At 42.6% G+C, this 21528-nt stretch overlaps 1 protein-coding gene across 1 annotated transcript in view; it reads right to left on the bottom strand.

Moving 5' to 3' along the window:
• PAPLN (papilin, proteoglycan like sulfated glycoprotein) overlaps positions 1-18585 on the bottom strand; it is a 57336-nt gene extending 38751 nt beyond the window's left edge. The window contains exons 1-2 of the mRNA XM_064462398.1: positions 18202-18585; positions 6937-6999 (exon numbers count right to left, since the gene is read on the bottom strand). Of these exons, the coding sequence (XP_064318468.1) occupies positions 6937-6993 (57 nt within the window). The 5' untranslated portion in view covers positions 6994-6999; positions 18202-18585. The remainder of the gene's footprint in view (positions 1-6936; positions 7000-18201) is intronic.
• Positions 18586-21528: the final 2943 nt, after the last annotated feature.

The following is a 21528-nucleotide window of genomic DNA, read 5'->3' as shown; positions in this document are numbered from 1 at the left end:
GGCTGGCTGTTCCCTGTGGGCTGGAGGCATGGGGCTCTCCTGGGGAAGGAGGGCAAGCCAGGGAGCAGGGCAGGCTGGGGGCAGACCTAGACCCAGGAATTGGGTACCTCCAGCCAAAGCCAGGCCAAGACACGGGAGCACAAGTGGGCCTGGCTCATCAGGGCTCACGGCAGGGCAGACTGTGGGGAGCTGGAGACCAGCCCTGCTGCAGCATTGATGGGGCAGGGGCCGACAGCCCTGGGCGGCTGCAATGGGGTCCTGGGCTGCGGGCAGGGTGGGGTGAGGACAGCCAGGGATGGTATAGCCTAGTAGTGCCATCAGGGCACTGGCAAAAACAACCCATGTGGAGCGTACTCTTAGGCCATGTTCTTTTCAGGACATGAACCATTTCCTCCTTCTTCCTATATCCAGAAGACCTACCCAGTACTACAATGATGATTACCTATGTTTCCATATAGCTAAGCCCTGCAAGACGTGGCGTTCAACGCTCACATTTAATTGAAAGGGAGCTGAAAACACTCAGTGTTATCTCACATATTTATAATGTAGATAGAAGCTACTATTCCAATAGATGCATTTTCAAGGTAAATCCATTTGCAACCAGCTATGCTATTAGCTGAAAATGCAACAAAAATAAGCAAATTAATCAGACCCACATCAGAAAAGCATTTTTATAATTCAATCTTAACCACTGATCTTGGCTCAGACACAGCAGGCTTGCAAAGAGCTTTGAAGGTGAAGAATGCCAAGTACCATTTTTATGAATAATGAATAAGCAAAGACTTGCATTTGAGCAAAACGAGAAAAACAAGAATGAAAGTGAACAAGATGGTGACAGCAGGAAGCGAAACACAAAATGGTACAGAAGAAGAGAGTATCTTATTAAGACAAACTGCTTCACAAAGAGGAGGAAAAAACCCAAGGCTTCATTAGTTTTAATGGCCTGTGGTTTTTCCACTCACTGTGTATATCTCCATTCATTCCCCTCTACCACCCTAGGCATGGCTTGTTAGAACACCATTCTAACAAACCCACTAAAATCCATCATTTCCCTTACATCTTCAGCTCCCCAGAACACTTCAGGTTTTCCCTACATCACTTAATCCACTCCCTCGTTGTTTCCAACTCTTTTCCACGTTCCCTGTGTTCACCTCCCCCCAGAACTCCTCACTCTTCTACCTCCTTATGGGCTGTCCCACCACACACCCAAGTGCTTCCACATCCCCTGTTTTCCTGTCAGCTGGGCAGGACGTGGTGCGTGCTTCACCTACTGCAGAGCCAGGTACAGGCTGCCCCACGGGGCTGTGGTGGCTTGCCAGCTAGCGGGCAGAGCAGATAAGCTACTTTTCAGAAATGGAAAGCCTTCCAGAAACTCTGGGTGGCCAGGAGCTGACTAGAGTATAAAAAGAGCTCTCTAAAAAGATGCAGGCATTGTAGAGAAGTCAAATCAATTCTTGGAATCCTTGTGGAAGAGACTGGGGACATTCAGAAAACTCCACAAAGAGGGGGATTGTGAGAAAACTTTATGACCCCAACCTTATTTGGAAAAAATGGACAAAACCACAGTATGAAGTCACCAGAAGTTGTTTATCCAAGGGACCTAACAGGAACTGAAGGTTGAAATGGATAAACTGTTACATGCTAGCAGACAACCCTCTCAGCTACAACCACTTTGGCATCTGATTATTGGAAAGCGGAAAATCTGACACCGGTTTACAAAAGGATCCCAGGGGAACCAAGGAACTGTACACCCACATAGTGTAAACCTGACATCTACAGATAAATTAACAGAAATTTTAACAAAGAACAGAATTAGCAGGCACCTGCATAAATACAGTGTATTTGGGAAAAAGTCAACAAGGCTTTTTTTAAAGACAAATCCTTCTAAGACTACTGCAGTTCTTCGAGAGATTCACAAACATGTCAACAAGTCTGATACACTCAGACTTCCAAAAAGCTTTCAACAAAATCCTTCACCTAAAGCTTTGATAGAAGCTAAGCAGCCAGAAGGAAAGTCCTTGCATGGATGATGAGTGGGTGGCCCAAAGACAAAAACAAAGCTAGGAGTAAAATCTCCATCTACTGCAAGAATTGACATTAACAGCAGAATTCTGAAGGAATCTGAACTGCTCAACACAGTTATAAGTTACACCAAAAACGCAGAAGTAACGAAGGCAGCTGATGAGACAGACTGCAAAGGACTTTGGAAAGACATTATGCTTATAAAGTGACTTGTCACTAAAATGGCAGTTGAGATTTCACGTAACTTAAGTGATGGCACAGGAGAGAGCACAAATCCTAACCTAACAAATAAAATTATTATATATGAACTGATCTTCACCACTCAAGAGCAGGATCTTGGTGTAATGATAGAAATGCTGTGATGCTAGCAGTCTGTGTGGTTTCAAGGCGGCGCTGATCAAATTCAGGGAAAAGAAGGAAAGATGTTTCCAGCTCAAAGGGTTCATCAACTACAGGTGACTGAGACTGGAAGGATATCGGGGGAAATGTACTTATGTACATCTTTTTATGCGTTTTTTCTAGACTTGTGTTTGTGACACAAGAGACAAGACTTGTGTTTGTGACATAGCTGGAGATAGGATATAAGGCAAAATGAACCAGCCCTACCCAGTACAATTATTCTTGTGCACTTTTTCTACCTTTCCCTCAATGGGAACATTAATAAAATCCCCTTCTCTTCCTTCCTCCTCACAGTAATTTTCACTGTTTCTGTATGACCTTAACTTTGAGGTCCTTCTGCCCTTTCTGTCAGATCTGGTTAAGGGTTTTAGAAGTTTAGTCAATAGATTAACAGTATTTAAACAATAACAATATTCATTTCTTTGGAAGAAATTAAAACAAGCATTTTAACCCAGAAACGCAGACCCACAGAAAGCAATACTGTCCAGGTGAAATGTATTTGAATATGATTTTCAGCCAAGCCTCAGACCAGCCTCAAGCACACCTGCAGTACAAACTAGGAGCAAATACAAGCATTGAACATGATCTATTAGCTAATGCCTACAGATCATAAAAGATTAAATAAAACTCTTCTCCTGATGAGCAGCTTTTCTTTAAAATAGTCCCACGGTATGGGCAGATAAGACATTTCCAATCTGGAACGAAGGAATTCCAGATGCAAAAGTTTGCCAACATGAAATCACACTTGTAGAAAAGCAATTGAATCAGAGCGATATCTGGTGAATGTCATGTTTACTAAACATAAAGCAATGCCAAAGCATACAATACACACACAATCACGCCAGTTACGTGCACACAACAATAACAGAAGAGTTGTTCACATGGGAAACCTTCAGAATTTATTTTGTCTAAATCACCAGAATCACCAGAAGCACTGTTCTATCAGCAGTAGCAGTAACGGGCAGGGCTCAGGCAGTTTTACCATAATTTCATTCTTCTCTGAAAACACAGGAGGAGTCATGACAAAAACACAAATAAATTTTCCATTACCACTGTTCATAAACTTCCTAGCAGCAATGACAGGATGGCCTGAAATTGCACTAGACTCTTCTGTCTCAGTTCTACATTAACAGCTAGGGTATAAGACGGAGAGACATCCGTATGTAAGATGGAGAGAGATCTCTGTTTTCTGTTTGCATAGCCCCTAAACACAACTCCTCCTGACTGTCCACGTGTAGTTTCCAGTACTACTGCAGTGCAAACTATAAAGTAGCTACAAGTAATGGGTGACCTACTTTTCCAGATCCTTCAAAGCCTGGTGAAAAGGGACAGACACCACAGGTGCTGTATGGTAGGACCCTCTCCATATTCTAGCAGGAAAGACAGGAAGAAGAGTAAAGCGGGTCCCACTGAGGATAGAGCACTGGGCAGGCAATTCTCACCAGCCAGCGGCTTTGACTAGCAGAAGTCCCTCTCATGCTCCTTAATGCTGCTAGCCATGTCTGGCAGATCAGCCAGCCACTACCAGACTGCAAGCAGAAAGATGTAGGTAATAGCCTCAGCTGCTCTTAAAGTCTTGGCCCCATCAACATTTCTGCCCTTATTCTGCTCGCTCCTTTCCCTAGCCTTACAATCAATAAAGTAAAAAGACATTCAGCCTCTCCACTCTGAAAGTAGAAGAGGTGAAAAACAGCAGGCATTAATCTACACCCTTTAATCACAAGCAGACCTGAATCCCTTTAGACCCATCTCCATGCTGCAGTGTAAGCCTGCAGTTCACACGTTTATAACTGTACTCCTATTAGCACCATCAGTCTGTGTGCTTGCAAGTTCATGGTTTCCTGCTCCTGGGACACAGGTGTCCAATCATTATTTGCAGCAGTGAACAGGACAGATCTAAGAGGTAAGCAGTTCATTCTGGAATAAAACCCACACAGGCTAGCCTGTGCCTTTTCTGCTGTTTTTTGTTCTACCACCACCCTCCTCTTCCTGGGTGTGCGCTATTCACTGTACAGCTGGAGGTGACCCACCTTTCTACCCACGTGCTGCTATACTGCCAGCTCATTTGATACCAAAATCAAAACAATTGCTGCTGTCTCAGCTGCAAGGCTGCTCTGGATCTAATATTTAGCACAGTGTGCTGGCTTTGGCTGGAATAGAGTTAATTTTCTTCACGGCAGCTGGTCTGGGTTGATGGTCTGGATTTGGACTGGAACCAGTGTCGATAACATGGGGATGTTGTCGTTCCTGCTGAGCAGTGCTGACACAGAGTCAAGGCCTTTTCTGCCTCTCACCCCACCCCACCAGCGAGGAGGCTGGGGGTGCACAGGGAGTTGGGAGGAGGCATGGCTGGGACAGCTGACCCCAGGTGACCCAAGGGATGTCCCACACCATATGACATCATGCTCCACATGTTGGGGGAACAAGGAGGAAGGGGGGACATTTGGAGTGATGGCGCTTGTCTTCCCAAGTAACTGTCACACGTGGTGGAGCCCCGCTTTCCTGGAGATGGCTGAGCACCTGCCTGCAGATGGGAAGGAGTGAATGAATTCCTTGGTTTACTTTGCTTGCTTTTGCTTTACTTATTAAATTGTGTTTATCTCAACCCACGAGTTTTCTCACTTTTAGGCTTAGTTGCCAGCTGGGGTTAAACCCTGACCCACGGTTAAAGTGACAGAGCCTCAATTTCTTAGAGATATGCTAGTATACATTAAAGGAAGCGTTTCTTCTTCAGTGTGGGGAAGTGCACCACGCCACCTGACAATCTCTTATACCTCTGCCACTGGGAATTACAAAAGAACAGCACAGGCAAGGGACCTTTTCGATGCTATGTGACATGGATTAAAGTTATTTTTCAATAACCCTGCCATCTCAGGTGAAGCTATAAAGGTGTAGAGAATGGCGTGGCAATTCTCCAACTTATGGCAAGCAATTCTTCAACTTATTTTCCCACCATGCAGTATTCCCTGCCTCAATTTTCAGTCTCACCCCCTTCTTCCCTTCCTTTCTCCCACCAAATATGTACAAAATTGGCATTCATAGCAGCAGGGCTACCACTCCTGCAGCAGTGAAACACAGGCATACAGGCACTGCTTCTCCAGAGCTGTCCCACCTGTGGGAGCTCAGGCAGCTCCACTACTCTTTTGGCCTGATCTAGCAGACTTGAGTTGCCACTGCTACAATCGGTCCTGCCAGCTCCAGCTCTCACGAGCTGACCATCTCTTGCTATGGTTCAGCCTACTTGCATTAGCATCTGGTAAGGAATGGCCCATATGAAACCAACACCATTTCTCTCTTTCCTCCCAGAAAAAAAATGGGGAATTACCACAGCAGAGTACCTCAGTGCTGCTGGATCCTCCTGCTTCCTCAAGGCTTGGACAGATCCAGCATGTCAGGGAAACTGAAATTAAATGGTGGCCAAGCAAAACCTTCTCCCTTCATTCAGCATGCCTTCAAGGGGAGCTACTGATTGCAGGCAGGGGACAGAGTCTAATGCTACAGAGAAATGCCAGCCTTCGCAACTGCAGGGTGTTTCGGTCGTTTCCCTTCCAAAAAATTACCAGGTTAGAGATAGAATACAGTATATTCATTTTATCTGTTCACCTGTTTCTGGTTCTTTTAACATACAGCACTGCCTTCTGTTAGATGCGAAATAGCAAGATCTCATTTAAGCATATTTCCATCTGTAAGACAGGAAATCTATGACAACTAACACACTCAGCTTGATTTCTGGCCTCTCAGCCCTGATCTTCAAAGAAGGCCTAGAAAGCATTTGCAAATGCTGAATCTGGGAACAGAAATTCATAATCGAACTAGAGATTAAAAGTTATGGACTCATTAATTTTAATGGCATGTTTATAATTCCTCACTACTCCCACAAAACACTTAGTCCAGGTGATAATTACCTCCCCCCACCCCGTTCCTTTACACCTAACAAACATATCACATCTTCCTTTGCTAACACATCCACTCTACTCAGCAGGTCACCTTTTACCTCAGGTGTCCAACTCATTAATATAATTGAAGTTAAACTCACAGAAGCTGTTCTCAAGCTGCATTTACTTCAGAAAGACCCTACTTCTCTCTCAGAAAGGAAGAGGAATCCCAGCTGTGTTCTTTTTCTGACAATATCAGATTTGCTTAACAAAGATTACTTCCCCCAGTAAAGCTAAACCATATGGCTTAGACCACCAAGACCAAAGACAAGAAAAAAAAACAGCTAACCAAAGATTCATTCTTTTACTCCAAGTGACAATTCTCTGTAGCTTCAAAGCAGGACAGCGCAATGACTGCTTTGCAGATACACCCTTAGAGCCAAAGGCGCTACCAGAATTTTGTTATTTAATTGCCATGTTAGACTTTTCATAACATATACCACAGCAGGTCTGATGACTTGAACTCTTTAGCCCTTTCAGGGCTAAAATACTACAAAATACTTGAGTTACAGATGTCGACAGTCCTTAACAGTATTATCTGTCATTTTCTGTAACGGTGTTCAGAAGAGCTTTTACTTACTGAAAACACAGAAGGTGGGGTCATTGCTAGCATGAGCAGAAGGAACAAGTTCTTCATCTCTGCCTGTGGGAACAGAAAGATTATTGATCAGAATTGCTTGCTTCTTTGCTGCTTGTATGGTAGAAAAGCTAAGATACTATACAGTAAAAATGGAGGTGGAACTATAATCAAGGTGAGAAAAGAAAAAAAGTTTTATCACTACACTCCCTGGATAGATGAAGGCAACTGCAAAGACTGAAATTACCCTGCACAGAAAGCCAGAATGTAATTACTGAGTTCAAGCATTTCCCTGAACTTTCCTCTGGTATTGTGAGAACACCATCCCCGGGCACAGTAGAAGATGCGTGCTGTTGCATGTCTGCTCTCCCACCCTGTTACACATACGCACGATAAAAATACTTGAAGATTACAATAACTTCAAACATCGCAAGGTAAGAAATTCCACATTTAAAATTTCTGTACCGTATATTCATCCCATGTGGCTTGGTGAAGTTTCATGTCCGTCTCTGTGTGACCTTGCTTTTTTAAAATCCTACAGTTCATACAACTACAGCTAGATTCAACCGTCAGTAGTTACATCCCTTCTGCAGATCTAGAAAGGAGACTGGTAAGGCAGCATATAACAGGATACAACAGTTCCTAAAAATTGGGGCATTATGAACATTTGGGACCAAAAGACTTTACTGGTGCACTGTCTGTTGCTATTTTATCCTTCCTCTTTTGAGCTGCAGCAACCAAGCCCGCACCAATCACTGCTCACCAATGTTTACAGCGGTGACCATGGACACTTCAGCCACTAGAGACTGCCTTTTTCTTATGACCATTTTCCTATGACCAGTTGATTGAGCCCAGAAAGAAGAGATGGACTAGATATTCCTAGCACACTTTTATCTTAGTCTAAGTTTCTTTCTGACTTGGGAAAGGAAAGGGAAAAGGAAAGATGGAGAAATCCTCCTTTCATGGTGCATAAAAGCATCAAGGAAGAAACGTATATCTCACCAGTCATTGTAATAACTATTTTAATATTGAAACTTCATATAAAGCTCCATTAGCATGGCCTATTAAATCCAGATAAAATATAGAACATGTGTCACCATTAACAATAGTATTGATGTAAAATCATTGTTGCATAAGAATATCAAATCAGAAACAAAATATACCCAAAATGAAACCTGCTTGATCTTGCATTTCCATATTTCAAGTCACTTTGTGAGAGGCAACCATTTTTCTCACCGTGCTCACTGAATCACAGCTCATTACAACTCTGTAAGTCCATATACACCATGGATATTGACACTCCCATCATTCACAATGCTGGTGATAAAAAGCTTATTCTTTAATGTTTTTCCTTTCAGATCTAAAGATTACTGAAGTCCTGAAAATTCAGTTGCACCAAATTCTGTGTGTGAAATAGCAATGCACAGGGAAAGTGTAATTGGAAAACACACACTAAGAAGCTTCTCTCCCTATATACTGAATGCTAATCATATGATTAATAAGAAAATGAAGCTATAGGACCTTTATGTATTAATAGACTTTCATTAATTTTGGATTAGCCCTTCTTAAGAAACTGAGGGAAGACTATGTACTGTGTCAACCACACATGCTGCTACTACTACTCCTCTTCTCATTCAAGTCAAGGAAGAAACAACCTGGAGATGCCCTCCACAACAGGTCAAGTACACTCTCTACGCTGTAGACGCCAAAAGCCAAAACATAGGCCAGATCTGTGTCACAACCTTATCCAACTGCCAAATCATTTCAGAGGGAAAGGACAGCCAGGAGAGACCCTTTTGCTATGAGTTCCATGCCTGCAGACAGCAAAGCTTTCCTGAAGCAGCTTATAACATACTCACACCACTAGCAAAGGGCACTGAGAGAACATCATCTTCCTTGAATAGCATTGGTGTCAAACAGAGGTAAATCTCTGAGACCAAGCAGCTCCTCTTCCTACTGCCCAGAGGGAAAAAAACCCCACCTCTCTTCCTCAGCATTCCCCACTCACATCTTCCATTCCAGGCACCTCTCAGGTTCACAGAGATGGCTGGAGAAATCACATCCCTTGCTTTGCTGCTAATGGATTGCCCACTCAGCTCCTTCTAGCACCTGAGCCAAGAGGCAGACAGAAAGCTGTGCCCAAACCACATGAGGCTCCTGGAGAAGAGGCTAGAGAAGCAGCTCACTGGGCTAGCAGTGTTCCCACTCTCCAAATAGTTAGTGTCTTGGAGGTTTTTAGCCAGATAGGATAAAAAGATTCTGTGAGGAGACAACTAGAGACAGCACCCAATGTTTGGGACAATCCCCTGCACTGAAGCAGCAAGAGATTACAGCTCTGGTACTTGCTTGTATTTTTGTGCCACTGCACTTGCATGGGAATTGATGTCATATGTCCCAAATTTAGCATTTAAAAGTTTACATCATCCAGCCCTATTAAACTAGTCAACAGATTCCAGGAAGGATGGTCAGGAGGAAGAACAGGGCCTTCTGTATCCTATTAAATCCCCCACTCCAAAACAAATCTTGTGTCTGATTCTCTGAGCTTTAACAAACTTGTTATTTTAAAAGCTTCCTCAGATGTAGTATTCAGCATTGATGCCTTTGCCTTACTTTCAACCAGGAACACCACAGATGGGACAGGGGAATCTGTCTGAAACATTGGAAGAAAGGTCAAGTTGTGTTTCTGGATTTAACAGCTCTTTCACTCCTTGTAGGACCTGGGATACAGCAGCATATGCTTATCCTGCTTGTTTGCCATTCTGCTCACCGAAGGCTGGGTATGCGGGGGAAGGAATGAAAAGGATAGTGTTTTGCAGTTCTTTCACTTGTAACAACAGCAGCTGCTGCTCCCTGTGCCTCCTGCCCTTCTTCAATTCTCTTCAACCCTCCCCAGCGCCCTTTTCCCACTGTGTGCTAGGACAACATCTCCACCCTCCCACACCCCGAAACAGCAGCAAGGCCTGAGGGGAAATGGTGACCTTATGCTCAAGAAATGGAACAGCTGCTGAAAAGCTCACACAGAGGAATTCCTGCCATAGTGCTAAAATATGACGTTATCTCAGCGAGACGGATTATGAGAATCGGTTCATAAGAAGTAAGGAACAACCAGAATCTCTAACCAGAACTGAGCACTGAATGTGCCCATCTGAAACCTCCGTTCCATACACCAGAAGAGATTTAAATTGTCTAGCCAACCACATCTGGCATTAACTGCTCAGATTAGATGAATATAAGGGTTGAAGTCATGACTGGTTCCAGCCATCTGTAAGCTTTCTTGAAAAGGGTCACTCCAGACCTGAACTATGAAGCTGTTTTCTCTAAGAGATGCTGACCCAAGCTCCTCTGAACACTGGAGAAGTTCAAACTCGAATCTGAACTTTAGGAGCTCAGGACCTTTCCATCTATGCCAAAACAGTATGGAGCAAATAATATTTTGTGGAAATTTCAGAAACTTCTGAAAGGATGTTCTGGTGTCCTTTCTGAACTGGCTCCACAGCACCTACTTCTCCCTGGCACTACGGACAGGAGGGCCAGAGGGCCACAAAGGAGATGGCTGGAATTTCATAACTCTGGACAGAATACAAGAACTCCACTACAACTGGGAAGTGGGATAAGCACCCTTATTTCAGGGCTTAACACTGAACCCATTCAGGAAAGAAGCTTTTGCCTTAACAAATATAAGGTTTAGAAAAGACAGGTGGGCAGTCTTGGAGATTCCTCTACAGTGGAGCCAGCAGTGAACGGCGGTAAAACTATTTTATTTAGTTAGTTACAAATTCTTATCCAGGGTCAGGCAGGCTTAGCAAGATCAGTCTGATCTTCATTAAGACCAGGACTGTGTTTCAGAATCAAGGGTAGTTTTAATGACTCCTACATTTACTTTATGTGTGCAACCCCTGCCTTCCAATACACAAACAAGGTTCAAAATTGCTTACTTAAACTTGGCCTCTTTTCTAAATAACCTCTCAACATCCATGCTCCTAGGAAAACAAGACCTATGTTGCCTGTACATATATGTAAAAATAACTTTGAATCAGCTGGCTAATTTCAGGGTTTCAAAAGCATAAAGTTAACTTTTGTTTGGAGGAAAAGATACTGTGACAGAATGAAGAGACATAGTGGACTTCTAACCCATTTAGACAATGACTTTTTCTTTTCAACAGGAGGGAATCCAAACTTGAAAGAGATGTTATGAATAACTCAGCCTTGCTTAAACAAGAGCTTAAGCTGTTTAGACACTACAGAATCAGATCGCGAAGCCAGAATAAAACAGGTTTCACAAGTTCCATTGCTCACAGATTTATCAGTCTGGGCTTTTCTCTATTCTTTTTGAAAATAATTGGACAGCCAGTGCTATGTGGTTCTTCTCTGTTTAGCACATAAGACAGAAGAGTTCTTTTGCCTGTGACCACATTTCTTAATCATCATCTGGCCAAAGACACACAGCACATATGTGGGTCACGTCATAGGCAGAAGAGAAACCTTCAGGGTTCCCACTTTTCTATTGCTAGACAAGATTTAGATGGGCATACAGGTAAGCGGAAAAGCCACCCAGTAATACTTGCTTCAGCAGGTCCTTAAAGCTCATTTCATCTCTCAGCTGGGGATTTGAATCGCGCAATGTGGACCTATTATTCCCATCTGAGGTAGCCCTGACACAGAAGCTGCCTTTGCATGGCTTGTGAGCCACAGGTTGTCCACCCCAGCAATAAGTATTCGCCTCTTGCAATACAGATAGAAATTGCTTATTGTAAAGTTGAGCACATCCAGCACTAAAGCAGAAGTTGCCACTGTGATGCCACTACTTGCATCTTTTCAGAATTTCCTTCCCCCTCCTCCACTCCCCTTTAACAGATCATATCTCAGTTGTTATATTTTCAGAAATTTGATCGAAGGAGGTGGCAAGATGGAAAGGATGATGACATATTGCCCAATTATCCACCGGCATAATATTTTTGCAGCCATTGACTCAGAACAAAGTCTTTTAGCTTTTAGACTCATTACTTTTCTAAAGACATTATAATTTTTCCTTTGCTCTCAAAACATCCAGTGTATCTTGGTTCCAGCCCGCTTTTGCTTGCCTTGTCTACTGAGAAGCACCTTTTCAGTTTTTGGAGGAAGAGTTAAAAAGGGAAAATATATGCATACAGCAAAAAGATGAGATGAAGGTGGGGAAAGAAAGAGGCTCAATGGAGCAGTGATCAAAGGTAGGAAAAAAGCTCCTTTTACTTAGGCTGGGAGCAGAGTTGGGAGAGCACGAGGACCACATCCACAGCCCAGAGGAACCGAGGAACCAATCACCCTTTTAGCCAGAGGATATCACATTCAAGATACTTCTTAATATGCCTCTTTTCTTCCCTGACTACAGTAAACCATCTTTTAACATTTTTCCCAACAAAATCCTGGGCCTGACATCCTTTGGGCTAGGGCAGGCAAGCCAGTTAATGCACATGCGCCTGTTGAAGTGGGAGGATGCTGAATTTCCTTGGACTTGACCACGCAATGAGCCACATTCATAAAGAGCTGTTTATACACAAAGCCATGGATAAATGTTTATAAACATGAGTTTAAATACAAGACTGGTTGAAAGAGCTTAGTAGGAAAAAAAGACAGGATGAAGAAATAGAAGACATAAGTTGCTGAGTACAAGTTTTATGGAGATACCTTTACCATTGGTATCCAGATTTATTAATTCACTCTAAGTGCTAGGAGTTGAAGAATCCTCATCAAGGAAGGAATCCTGCTAAGATACTCTTTCAGCCATATTATGCATACTATGAAAGATAAACTTTCAGCTACAATAACTTTAAAATTCACTCTGTTAAATGAAAAAAAAGTTACAAAAACTTACTAATAAGCACAGCAGCAGAGCACTAGTGGGCTGGTAACATATAAGCATCTTCTAGACTGCTCTATCAATAGGCTGTCATCTTAGCCTTCAGCCTGATTCATAACAGGCACATAAATCTGCAGTGGGCCATTGCTTAATGTGGCTTACTCAGACTGACGATGTTTTTACAGAGGACTTCTAGAGCAATGCCAAGTTCATCAACACCTGGGAAAGCTACAGCAGCCTCTGTCATTTTTAACTCTGTCAGTTTTAATATGAATAACGAAATCATACAAAACTGTAGCTGAAAAATCATCAGGTCCAAGAGCAAGATCAGACTGTGAAACGCACCGAAGTTCTAGTAGGGCCTCACACTGGGCCCTAACGATACCACGTGAGGAACAGCTACAGTCACTTGGTTTGTTCAGCAGAGACTGAGGATACACCTCATCGCGCTCTGCAGCTTCCTCACAAGGGGAGGAGGGGCAGGGCTGGTCTCTTCTCTCTGGTGAACGATGACAGGGCCCGAGGGAATGGCAGGAAGATGTGCTGGGGGAGGTTTAGGTCTGGTATTAGGAAAAGGTTCTTCCCCCAGAGGGTGGTGGAGCCCTGGAACAGGCTCCCCAGGGAGGCATCACGGCACCAAGCCTGATGCTATTCAAGAAGCACTTGGACAAGGCCCTCAGAGACATGGTGTGAATTTGGGGTTGTCCTGTGCAGGGACAGGAGCCGGACCCGATGATCCTTGTCAGTCCCTTCTAACTCAGGATATTCTGTGGTTCTAATGGAGAGTAGGCAAAGAGGCAGGTCTGCTTCCTTCCTACTCTCCAAAATCCACAATGAAGCATCTAAGGTTTAGGTCAGTGAAGCAGCATCTTCCAAGTAAATGTGGTCACTATGCCAACCGTTTACAGGAGCTAATACAGTATTTCATAAGGACAATTTTCTGTCTACCTAATAATATCAGCTGAGATTCAATTTTCTGCAACCAGCCTTCCACTCTTAGGTTTGCAGCTAGAGATTTATCATAAGGAGTAAAGATAGGATTTTGCCTTCTATTTTGGTAGTCTTACTGTGCTTAGCTGTTAATTAAATCTGGGAGCATGTAGGGATAATGACAAGTGCACACAGACTAATTTAGACAGTTAACATTGCAACAAGAAGCCACACACTGCCAATGGAAAATAATTGATAAGGATATAATATCTCAGACACTAACATAAGTGAAGAGGAAAGACTAACTACCTCTTACATTCACTACTGTCCTGTCACAGCTCAAGCTTCACTTACATGAGTTATTTAGCCTGATCAGGAATGTTACTCGACACTGAGCACTGCTGCTCTTTACAAACATGTTAGCCAGCTTAGACTAATGCCTTCCAATCCAAATTTTGGAGGGTTCTTTAGGAAAATAAAGGATTTCAATGCTGGAAAATTACTTCCAATTTTATTTAACTTCATTCCATCCTAAATATAAATATGGCAGTCTTCTGCACTGTCCGAAGGATTAAAAAAAGTTTAGTGTTATCTCAAAAGGAAACTTTAAAACAATGCAAATTGTCTTCTGCCTGCCTCTGTTCACCGAGAGGATGTTAGCACTACATTCAACAGGATGCTTGTAGTATACATAGGGAACACCTGTGTTACCTTTAAATAAATTTGTTTGGGGACTAATAACACAGATCAGAAAACATGAGAGTATTTATCCTGAACCTCATGTGGGTTTTGATTGCTGCTGCCTCGACATTGTTTCTGGAACCAAATACACTTTTTTTAAAAAAAAAAAAAGCTACCTTAGTTTTAGAGAGAGATATATATGTATATATACCTATAAACATGCCAAGCATGCCACGCTTGTATGGGTACATCTCTTCCCTAAGGAATCACCCTTACTGACTGTGATGCAGACATACCTCCAGCGGTATGAAGCAGGAATTCCCCAAGAGAAGTCAGTAGGCTTGCTCATATTATTCTGCAAGGGAAAGATGATTAACATGAGGAGAACTAAAAGAAGTTAAAAGGAACAAAAAACCCAGAACTTTTGACTAACAAAATTAGGAGGCAGAATGTGCGCTAGTGGAATTAGGGCTGCAGTCTCTAAGGACACCGGCCCTAACATCTTTCATCTGTCACTAAAAATTAACTTCATAAAAAATGATCTTAGGAGGGTGCAATCACACTGCAGTGCCTGCAGAGATCTCAAAGGGAGCACATGCTCGACTGCATGATCACAGCAAAATGACAACAGCGTGATCTAAAAATAAATTGGTTCTTTGCTCTGAAGCTGGTTTCTCCCACAGATGACCAAACCAGAGCTTCCGATTACTGCTTTAATGGCTAGGCAGAGAAATAAACAATCGTGGATGGCACTTGTTTTCTAGACATCATGACTGCATGTCAAGAAGGCGAGCTTGTTACTGTGTGAGAAAGCATAAACAAGCTGTTTGTACATAGCCCGTGCATATGAGTAGTTACCCACTCAAATCCCTTTATATTACAGTCTCTTCTCAAACATCAAGTAACCGTTATTATTCATCATCTAAGACAAGACTGGACCACAAATCACATTTCAGATCCAAGACTGTTAAAAAATGAGACAGCGAAACTGTATCCAGCAGAGTATCATTTCCAGTGAAATAAGTTCTTCTGACAAGTCCATCACACCGTGGGCATAACCGCAAATGACTGCACCGGATCAGAGCAATCGTCTGTCACTGTCTAGGCTCAGCAGCTATGCTAGGCACACTGAGGGGTTTATCATCAGCTTTGTATAATCCTCCCCACAGACCTAAGAGCAAAGCAACTTATTCCCTCTGTAGTTCACTTCACACCAATATGCTACTAGGAGAACATTTGCCCCTTTGCTCAGCTAGTGATGAGCCTATAACGCAAATCGTGAGGACTATTGGAATTACACCCTATGTATTCCAGGTGCTGTTCTAAGAAGCAGCACCTCTCACCCTCTTATAAAAAAAGCTATTTATGTGCTGTGTGTTGATGAGTCACAAGGTACATACATGATCTAATAAAATGGTTAACATTTTATTAACATTTAAAGCCCTCCTCCGGACAAAGGGAAAGCCTTCTGACAGCCTAAGCCCTACCCGTTCTGAGGCACAGAACAGTATTTTGCCTTATTTAGACTGCACTCAGAAGAAGGGGCCCTCAATCAAGATCAGCAGGGGGTTTTCCCACCCAGGCTCCCCATTTTAACAGAAAGCCTGCGTTTCTTTAGAATAAAATTTGCTCTTTTAACTCAAACTCAGATATCACCAGGAAAACCAGTTGCAACAACATAACTCCTTTGCCATTTCCTAAAACCTTTCAGCAAGTTAGGGCACAGCCGCTCAGACAGACTCCAACTGAACCTTGGTGCCTAATATGTGAGGTAAGTAATGCCTTAAGCACCTGGGTTCGATGAGCTCTACTGGCTTTCTCTTTTACCAAGCTGGTAAGCAGCTGGGTCTGAGAGAGAGCCCAACACAAAACCAGAGATGCAGGAACTGCATCAGAAAGTACTGCACTTACTGAACAGCAACATTTGAGATCACCAATTCTCTAACTTCTCTGGAGCATCAAAGTACCATAACGATTGTTATTACCGTAATGATTAGCCCCTTAAAATTAGGACAACTTTGTTTTATACCTAATGCTATGTTTATATATATATAGAGAGAGAGCAGCAAACACAAACCTACACCCTTACTTGAAAAATCACCTCAAATCATTTGTCCCACACCTTTTCTCACATGCTACAGACTGGACTGTTTACTAGCAGACAGATTTGGAATATGCAAATGCTATAGAGTTACTACCCCAACCCCACCGTTTCTGTGAAGCCATCAAGCATTTACACTCATGAAGCAAAATATTTTAAGAACAAACACCTCAGAGGTGTCAGGATGTTCCACAGTATGTGAGAACCTGAAAATTTGCTTGAAAAAGAAGCCTCAATTTTCTCAGACAGGAAAATATGCTAAAAGCAAAACTTCCAGAGATGGAAAATTTGCTCTGGGGGTTTGGTGGTTTGTTTTGTTTTTGCATTTTATTATTCTTGCCATTTAGTAACATTAATATTATTTTAAGCCAGTGCCATGACAAAGATACATACCTTTGTTTCACATTACGAACACCTCCCTTTGCTCCCTGTAACAGCAGAGCATTTGTCCTGAAAGTCCAGAATGAGGTTGTCCAACACACATGTGGCTGTGCACCTCAGAAAGAATGGTTTTTCATGGCTGCTGTACCTACAGAGACTGTGAAATGCTCTGGCGTTACAGAGGGTGGTATTCTAAGAAGCCAGGAGAGAAACATCTAAGTGACAAGCCAGCTTACAGAGATGCTGTTGAAGGGCCCTCATAATTGCAATGTAGAAGGAGAAGAAACTCCAAGTGCCGTGAAGACACTTCCAAAAGTAATAAGCAAAAGCATTTACAAATCCTCTTTAGGGTCTCTAAAGACAGACCTAAGGAAACATACCATCTCCCTAAGCTCCTGTACTAACACCTGTTATACCTAGCCCTAGGAGCTCCATTCACGACTGACGTTACCTTTGTCAAAGCTTTGAAACTCATTTTTTACATCAACTATTTCTCTACCTCCACCAACCACAAGGAGCATCAGGCAAACCCACCACCCCGCGACATTACTACCCACCCATTGCCATCTCCACGCCAGGACAGGTCCCTGACCCTGCCTTCTCGGCCTGCCTCACCCACCAGGCTTTCTCAGGGGTGGGAGATCCAGTCCTGTAAAGCTCCCTGCTCACAAACAGGTCTGTTGACTCTGACAGCATTATTTGGCTGGGGAGCGCCTCCAGAACGGATCCTGTCTCTCACAGCTGAAAGTAATGCAAGACTGATTAGGAGACACTCCCTCCCCTCAGCACCTGCTAGCACATAGCAGAAGCAGCTGTGCGCTCCAGGGGTGACAGTTAGGGGGGTACAAGAGTCTTAGCACCTAGGCAGGCTTTTATTCCTACAAAAAAAAGTACGTTTCTTCAGTCAATATTCCTGCTGTATTTATCTTGCTTTCTGTGTTCTTTCTGGCAAAACACATATGTCTGACCCCAGCAAGGTTGTCCAGCATCCTATCAAACTGGTACCTTCTCCCTCCACTCCCCTGCTCACCCCGACCACAACCTCAGGAGCAGCAGTTTTGATTACATTAAGTCTCTGTGTAATTAACTGCAAGTGAAAGGGATTAACGTTCACCAAATACACAGAGTATCTTCTTCCTTTCCTTCTAGGAAAAAAATATTTGCAGTCATAATGACTCTGGTCTCTCCTCTTCCCTGTACTCCTTTAACTGAAAGAAAAAAATGGTATGAAGTAAAAAATAGTTTTAAAAAGCACAAACAGCACTGAAAAGACTAATAGAAAATAGATATCCAGGTAGAGGGATCAGGAGACAGCCCAGAACACAAAGTCAACTCTTACCTTCTGCGTGACCCGTGAAAGGTGAGTGCAAAAGCTGGAGGCACTTACACCACGCCGCAGCCAAGCTCCAGAAACCACTTTTCTATCTTCTGGTTCAAACAGTGGCTCTTAAGCACTCCTCTCCTGCTTCTGTTTAGTTACTAATCCTTACTGCACAGGAAAAGGAGAGTTGTATTTCATTTAACCCCTTCAGCCTCTAAGTTTCTTCACAAGAGTTTTCGCTTTTGCTTGTGAAAGCCAGAGTTGTAAGCATCCACGCACGCTTTGGAATTGTTTCTAGCTCCTGTAGTCTGTGTGTGAGCATACACATTAGCTCTAAACTGTGCCTTAAGTTGTTGCAGGGGTGGGGCCCTTTGTAACTAGTTTTATTTTAGCTGTAGGCAGCATATCAAAAAAGAGACAGACAGTTACCCACAGATCCCTTTGGTATTCGTTTTCAGTAGGTTCCTGACTCTGAAAAAAAAAAAAAAATTATTTAACTTAACATTTACTTTGAAACTGAAGCCTGAATCACAGTTCACAGATATGCTCTTGACCAAAGAAAATCTGAACTTAAATACAACTCACAGCTAGGTCTGGCTCTAGGCAGACTTAAGCAGACCCCTAAGATCTGAAAATACCAGCAGTTTGGATACAGATCTGAATTTAACCAAAGACAATGGCAGCTTAGGCTTCTCTATTTTTTCCTCTAACAAACACCATGCAATTCAGAAACCCCTTGAAAAAAATCCCATGAAGGAACAATTTAGCAATATAAAAACTGTTAAGTGAAAAGGAATCTAGTTGGATGCATTACCAGGAAAAACTTTTGCTGTTAATTATGTGGATACTAGTGAAATCACTGCATAACAACTTACATGTTGCAGTTGTTTTATCTTAAAAAAAGATAATTCCCTCCCCACCCTGTCCATCCACCCCCTGTTGATTTTGTCCCCTGCTTTGTACAAAACAAATAAAATTTGAAATACAGAGACCACTGATTTATAAAAATAGATTCTGGTCCAGCAATTATAACAGCATTTCAACCCTACTTAACATTATGACCAAGGTCTCCAAGGTTATGAGAATAGCTTTGAAGTCTTAAGTTTGGGTTGGTCTTTTTGTTTGCCTTCCAGTTTGCGAGTCCCTTTTCATGAGTAGTTCATTTGAAACCGTGAGAAACAGAACCTTGCTTTCAAATGGAAAGATGAATCTTCTGTCTTCAGGCAACTCTACTTACTGGATTTCCAAGGAAGATATCAAGATGTGCAATGAAATCTCCAGAACTGGTATCACTACTGCCTTCTTGGCCACACTACTGCTTCAGATGACAAAAAGAGACAATATCCTTGGGAATTACTGACAAGCTTAAACATGCAGAGCTCCAAATGGAAAAGAAAGTTTCTAGCAGCCTCATAAATGCACCAGGTGACACCGAAGCAATTTTATTCTAAGGCTATAGCTCCTTTCATCCCTGCTGGTCAAGCCCTGTCTGGCAACTAGCCACAAAAGGTACACAGTACTCAAATCCTACTGTTACACATCTCATAGGAGACAGAGTTCAAATAGAAGTAACATCTTTTCCACATGCAAAAGCAATCCTGTACCTCCCTGTCCAAGCTAACTCTGCCACAATAAATGATGATAAACCCTAACAGAAAAACCAACTTAAAATGGCAATACCTCCTCCAAGAAGCAGGGGAACCCCGGAAGGCTGACAGATACAACACATCCCAGAAGAATGGCTAATGGTGGTGCTGACGCACGGCTACCTATATTCCTCTTGTCGGGAGAGACAACAGTTAGACGTTGTTAATGCCTAATTGAGAACAGAGAGATTATTGCCTTGCCCCTTTAGATTAAAATTTTCCTTTAAGAAAATAAATTCAGGCCTTGGGACAAGCTGTGGTCCCTCCTTTTCCATCAGAAATAAGTTACATCATGTTACATCAGCATGTTTTTTCTTTATTGAGAAGTACTCTCAACAGGCTGTTGGCTACTGCCATCCTGCCAGCTGTCACAGTTATATCCTAAGCTTCATGATATTTGATCAAACCAAAACCTGAACCCTTGGCCTTTTATGAATAAATCTCACTTTCAGATCAGTTTAAAGCTTTTAGCCTGTATCATTGGCAAGAAAAGGCTTGAAATCCAATCCCAAAGGTTCAAAAGCTAGTAGGCAAAAAACCCACAACTCCAGATGAATTTATAAATACCTGATTCTTAAAATTTCTTCTCATAGCAGTGGGACCATCAATGAATGTTTTTTGTAAATACCAAGCTTAGCAATGTTCTTGTGGTTCTTGTGTTCTTGTTGATAGTTAAAACTACAAGGGAGTTCAGAGATGGGGAAAATGTGACTGCTCGTTTTGGAATCTAGCCAGGATACATCTGAAAAACAGCTGTGCCTACTGCATTAAAGCAAATACTGTGTAAACACATCTTGATTAATTTTTAACCCCATAAAGACTTAATATATAACCTCCTGAGATACTGAAATAAAACAAGAAGTGCCCAGACTTTTACCACAAATAAGCACAATGAAACATTGATGAAATTCCTTTTATTAACACATGGGAAGAAAAATCTGCTCATGCGTCCTGGTTCTAGTAGAGACGTGACAAAATCAGAAGCTATTAGTGAGGGATTTGAATAAGGCCAGTCCTTACCAGGAAAAAGGCATTGCAAATATGATGTAAACCTTCACCCTGTAGTTCCACAGAAAGTTTTGCATGTGCACCTTTTCTCTGGGAGAAAGGGCACAATCCCTGCGTTAAAATTGTTTTCAGCACCTACCATATAGCGAAAGTAAGGTAATCCACTGATTCAAGACCATTCTCGTCTCTTGATAAGACACAGTTCACTATGGATTAATAGAGTCAGGACCACAGGCATTTGCCTCTTGCCACTAGCTCTATCCAGTGGCTAGCCTGGAGGCAACAGCATCTGCATGTCACAGATGTGATCATCAAGAAGAAACAGCTGAGGTGAGTGCATAGTAAATGGATACTGCTGAATAAGATATCCCTTCTAATCCCATCAGTGAAGTGTTTTTGGCAAGAAGCAACCACTACAGGAGCTGTGATACTGGAATTTCAACAGTTATATGGCCAGAGGTCAGCAGTAAGACTTCGGCTTTCTCTTTTGTTGTACTCCACAGGTACCTTTCATGGAAACAAACCACCAGGGTTTCTTACTGCCAGAGGCTGTTTTCAAAGAGTATCTAAAGACCTGCATGCTCTACTCGACACAGCTCCAGTCTAACTAGTTATGGCTGTCTAACACTTACAGCATTGTGGTGGGCTGACCTTGACTGGTCACCAGATGCCAACCAAGCTGCTCGATCAC

Source organism: Phalacrocorax carbo, chromosome 10, assembly GCF_963921805.1.
Source record: "Phalacrocorax carbo chromosome 10, bPhaCar2.1, whole genome shotgun sequence".
NCBI classification, from domain to species: Eukaryota; Metazoa; Chordata; class Aves; order Suliformes; family Phalacrocoracidae; genus Phalacrocorax; species Phalacrocorax carbo.
Note: the sequence above shows the minus strand (reverse complement) of the source record. Positions and strands in the feature narration are given on the sequence as shown.